The following is a 5094-nucleotide window of genomic DNA, read 5'->3' as shown; positions in this document are numbered from 1 at the left end:
TTGTTCCAGAACAGTGCTTGAGGGCCTGTTATGAGTGCGATCACCCCTAATTGAGTGCTGTCCCCCAATTGTCCCGAAGCAGAGCTCAACCTTACATAAACAGTACCCAGGATAAACAAGCAGGAAGCAATCTTCGTCAGAATGAATGCCTTCGCTCTCAGCATCAATAGCGCAACGCTTTCTCTCAGAGATCTGAGTTGCTTGCTCTGCACTCTGAGCCCAGAACAGCAACATACCTTCCCTCTTAAGCCAGCTGACATTCCCTTGGATTTTTCCCGCATTGATTGCCCTCTGCAATCTCGCCATCGTTCCCTGCGTCCTCATTAAGGATCCTGCTCTGCTCCTCCCGTCTTAACGTCTCGGCGGCGAGGGGCATTTAAAATCCCTTGTCTATCACGTGGCGACACATGCTGGGCATGTGGCTCCCCATAACCTGGCGCGATGACACCCGCATCCGGGGAGGCAGCCTCTCCTTGGATCAGGCTTTCACATTCCTGGAGCTGGTGCATGTTAGGAATGATATTCGTGCTTCCGAATAGGAGGGGGTGTTCGGTCTCTACCCCAATGTTGGCCAGGAGGTCAGCTATTTTGTTGCCTTCTCTTTTAGTGTGAATGAAGGAGATGGCTCTGTTATTGCTCAGCTTTTGTGCTATATCATTTAGCCTTGCTTCTAGTCTCCAACTGGGTGCTATTTTCCTTGCTTGCGAGCCGTTCTGTATGCGGGTGGCCATGTTGATAAGAATCTGTGAGTCGCCTTCTACAATCAGGGGTAGAAGATTGAGATTCCAGGCTTGCAAAAGACCTTGCCAAAGCCCCTCAAGCTCTGCAGAGTTGTTGGTATCCCATCCCATGTTCCCAAAATAAATTTGCATAGGAGTGCCTTCATGGTCCCTCAGTATGCCACCAAATCCAGCTGCTCCTGGATTGCCTTTGGAAGCCCCATCGAAATTCAGCTTATATGAGTTTTTAGGGGGGGCTTTCCAATGGCAGATGTCCTTGAAGTTGCTATTAGATGTGCTATTCTTGAGCGTTTCTTGAGGTATCTGCAGCTGCCAATTGTCTAGAATGCTTAGTTCATTATTTGTGGATGGGAGATCTTCCTTAGTCCAGACTTGAAGCGACATCGTTTCTTGTATATTCCTGTGTATCCTGCTCCAGGTTTCTTCATTGGGAGATCGTTTGTTTTTGAATATGCGTTGGTTTCGTTCCTTCCAGACATTCCATAAGACGATCCCCGGGATGATACTCCATAGATGGTTGAGGATCTTGCTTTTGTAGGGACGCTTTGGCCATTGTCTTATGGAGTTGATGATGTCGTTTTCCCCTCTGCATCTTTTTTGGCATCTGAAACCGACCTTATCCCAAAGCTGATTGGCTAGAGGACAGGTATCCAAGAGGTGTTGGAGAGTTTCTTCACTTTGAAAGCAGTTATGACAAATCGAGGGGCCATGAAAGTTTCGCTTTCTAAGCTTATCCCATGTGAGTATTTTTTTATGCCCTACCAGCCAGAGAAAGTAGGAGATTTTTGGCCAGGGTCCGAGCTCCCAAATTTTGCTCCACAGAGGGTCTGGAGGTGTGGGGAAGTTGCATATCACCTTGTAGGCTTCTGAGGTAGTGTAGGTTCCCTTGGGTTGGTATCCCCATCTGAGGATATCCCCACCGTTATCCTGCCTTATGCTTCTTTTCCTTAGCTCGATCCTCAGCTCTTCTTCCTTCCGAGCATCTGTGTTGTTGAGAATTTGGTTACTCTGTTTCCATTTTCTAAAACCATACTCCATCTCCTGCGACCAGAATTGATGAACTTTTTCCTGCTGCTGCTCCTGCCTATCTGGTATCAAAGAAGGGTGAAGAACATTTTTGAGTTTGGGCATTTGGTTCCAGGCATCAGTCCAAAATCTTGCAGTGCGTCCATTCCTGATTTCCCAGAAGCTGTGCTTTTGAATTAGCTGATAGTGCTGTTTGGCGGCATTCCATATTAGCGATCCCTTTTCGGTAGGAGTGAATCTGATGAGTTCTTCTTGAGGTCTATTTCCAGCATATTTGGCCGTCCAGATTTTGACCCAGGGCTTATCTGGGTTAGTGATCCATTGCCACCAGATCTTGGCATTCATAATGGAATTGCTGTACTCAGGGTCCCTCAGCCCAATGCCTCCCTTGTCTTTGGGCATGCATACATTGGTCCATTTAACCAGGGCCCATTTGCGATTGGTAGCTGAGCTGCTCCATAGAAAGTTACGCTGAAGGTTTCTTATGCTTTTTAGAACCCACTTTGGCGCGGCAAGGATAGAGAACAGGTACAGAGGCATTGCCTGAAGGACCGATTTGATGAGAACTACTCGACTGGCTAAGTTTAGAGATCTATAGGTCCAGAGGTTGAGACGGTTAGCAAGTTTCTCAAGAAGGGAGCGCCACGCGGGATGCTTAATGGCTGATGCCGAGAGGGGAGCGCCAAGGTATTTAGAGGGGAGAGTAGCAGAGGGGAAGCCCAAGATGCGAGTTACAGCAGATTTGACCGAAGGAGGAGTATGAAAGAAGAAAATCTGAGATTTAGAGCAATTGATATGCGTGCCAGAGGCTTCCGAAAAATCCTGGAGGAGGGATTTAAGACGGAGGGCTTCTTGAACAGAGGGATAACCAAAAAGCATCGTGTCATCAACGAACTGCTGATGAGAGGTGGCTGAAGAGTTGTGAACTGAGATGCCTTTGATCTGATGAGAGTGGAGGGCCTGTTTAATGTGTCGACCTAATCCTTCAGCCATGAGTACAAAGAGAAAGGGGAAAGGGGATCCCCTTGCCGGATACCCCTGGAGGGTTTGAAGGGGCGGGAGGGAATGCCATTCACAAGGATTGAAAATTGAGTGGATGTTATTAGGCTCATAATCCATCGGACCCAAGAGGAGCAGAAACCAAAAGCTTTTAACATATGATATATGTAATTCCAACTTAGTTTATCAAATGCCTTGGAAAGATCTAATTTAAGAAGCATACCTGCTTGCTTTGAGTGCTTGAGGGAGTGAATGATCTCGTGAGTGAGTAGTATACCGTCCATTATTTGTCGGCCTTCCACGTACCCTGACTGTTCCGGAGAGATGAGCCCGGGCAGGAGGGGTTTGAGCCGATTTGCAATGACTTTTGATATGACTTTGTAAATGACGTTGCATAAGGCAATTGGCCTGAATTTATCAGGGGTAATGGAGTCCTCCTCTTTGGGGATGAGGGTGATGAACGTGGAGTTTAGGGAGGGAAGAAGCCAGCGCATAGCCCTGGATTCTTCAACTATCTGCCAGACTTCCTTCTTTATCATATCCCAGAAAGTGTGAAAGAATGTGGTAGTAAATCCATCTGGTCCAGGGGCTTTACCTTCTTTGAGCTGCGACATTGCCTCATCCACTTCCTGGGGAAGAATGGGGCGCATGAGAAGCTCATTGTGTTCCTCCGTAATGAGCTTTGGCACATTGCTGATGATTTTGCTAATAGCCTGTCGCCGGTCTTCTCTTTGCTCTTGATGGACCTGTTGAAAGTGATTGAGGAGCACCTCTTCAATTTCCTCGTGTGTCTCTACTTTTGCCCCTGTATGGTTTTGGATGAAGGGTATGTTGTTATGCATTCTTCTCTGTACTGTAGTTCTGTGGAAGAATTTGGTATTACGTTCCCCCTCCTTCAGCCATCTGACTCTTGACTTTTGCCTCCAGTAAATTTCTTCCTGCTTTCTCCTATCCTCCATTTGGCTATGGATGAGCCTTTCCTGCTCCAGAGTGGCTTCCGTGTACCCTTCCGAGATAATCTTTTGGTGGAGAACCTCCAGATCCTGAGTTAACTCTTGCTGCGCCTCGAAGATATTTCCAAAGATTTCCCTGTTCCATCTTTTTAGGTGATTTTTGAGAAATCTTAACTTCTGCTGGAATTGATACATTTTTGCTCCTTCTGGGGGAATGAACGAGGCCCAGGTGGTCTTGACAAAGTCCTTGAAAGTGGGGTGCGTAAGCCAGAACCCTTCAAAGCGGAAGGGTCTTTTGATTAAGTTACCTGGTCTTTGCCATTGTAGAGCGATCGGCCAGTGATCCGATCCTGTGTGAGCAAGAATGGCTGCTGAGATGTCTCCTCCTAAGTGGACCGCGTTGTCTGAGAGGAGGAAGCGATCCAGTTTGGATGCGATTTGGTATTTGCCTGCTCTGCGATTGCTCCAAGTGAAGGTGCCATTACAAAACGGCATATCTATGAGAGATGTCGATTGGATGAATTCCTTGAAGCGATTGACTTCTGGTTCCAATCTACTCCTCCCTCCTATCTTCTCTGCAGTTTTAGTAATCATGTTGAAGTCCCCAGCAACAATCCAAAGTGGGTGCCTTCTGTTGTTACTTAGAGCTTCTATCGTATCAAGGAGCGCTACTTTGCTTCCTGTGTCTTGTGGGAAGTAAACATTTGATAAGTTGCCGTGAATATTGGTGCCCAAAATGTGAAAGGTCGCCTGTATGAGATGGTGTGCTGCATGAAAATCTGTGAGGGATACCGCTTGGGTATTCCATGCTATGGCCAGCCCACCTGAAGCTCCGGAGGCGTCTACTGCAACCGAACGACATCCTGGCCAGGCTTTTGAAAGAATGCTGCCTAGCGTAGTACTATTACACTTAGTTTCCTGGAGAAAGCACATTTGTGGCTTTTCCTTTTTTATCATGTTTTTTAACATCCTGAGTTTTCCGGGGCTGTTTAGCCCTCTTATATTCCAAGACACCAGCTTCATGATTTAACCATTGACAGAGGGCTTGTAGTACTTTGTCAACTTAGCATATCTGCCTGAGTCTACCAGGATTTTCCCAATCTCTATCGTTCTTTGCAGATCTGTCTTTCTTCCTCTTTTTTTGTATCCTTTGGGCGTAGATTTCCATCCCATTGGCTTCCTGGTTGTATCCCGAGTTGGTGCTGATGATAGGCTCGTGAGATGATCACTTCGAGCTTATTAAGTTGGTGCTCTGGAATTGAATCGTATGCTTTCTTTTTGCAAGCAAGTTCTAATTCCAGAATATCTAGGCCATTCAGATCTATGCTTTCTGGCTCTTCTTCCATTATTTGCACTTGATTGCTGTCTTCAATGCT

The 5094-nt window shown here is 46.6% G+C and overlaps 1 protein-coding gene across 1 annotated transcript; it reads right to left on the bottom strand.

The window, feature by feature from the left end:
- Positions 1–323: 323 nt before the first annotated feature.
- Positions 324–4675, bottom strand: LOC149207889 (uncharacterized). Its single transcript, XM_089398170.1, has 3 exons — positions 4027–4675; positions 3072–3570; positions 324–2913 (listed from the first exon to the last, which is right to left on the bottom strand). Exons 1-3 carry the CDS (start codon positions 4673–4675, stop codon positions 324–326), a joined length of 3738 nt encoding a protein of 1245 aa, XP_089254296.1.
- Positions 4676–5094: the final 419 nt, after the last annotated feature.

The sequence above is a fragment of the Pinus tabuliformis genome, chromosome 1_2 (genome assembly GCF_031772625.1).
Source record: "Pinus tabuliformis cultivar Carrire ecotype Pingquan chromosome 1_2, CPIR1, whole genome shotgun sequence".
In the NCBI taxonomy this organism is placed as follows: domain Eukaryota; kingdom Viridiplantae; phylum Streptophyta; class Pinopsida; order Pinales; family Pinaceae; genus Pinus; species Pinus tabuliformis.
This window is presented reverse-complemented; position numbering and strand designations above follow the sequence as displayed.

Coding starts and splice junctions, on each gene's coding strand:
- LOC149207889 (XM_089398170.1), bottom strand. CDS start 4,675: ATGATAAAAAAGGAAAAGCCACAAATGTGCTTTCTCCAGGAAACTAAG. Junction 3,571..4,026: donor TCTACAATGGCAAAGACCAG/GTAACTTAATCA, acceptor AAAACCATACAG/GGGCAAAAGTAGAGACACAC. Junction 2,914..3,071: donor ATCTCTCCGGAACAGTCAGG/GTACGTGGAAGG, acceptor ATATGTTAAAAG/CTTTTGGTTTCTGCTCCTCT.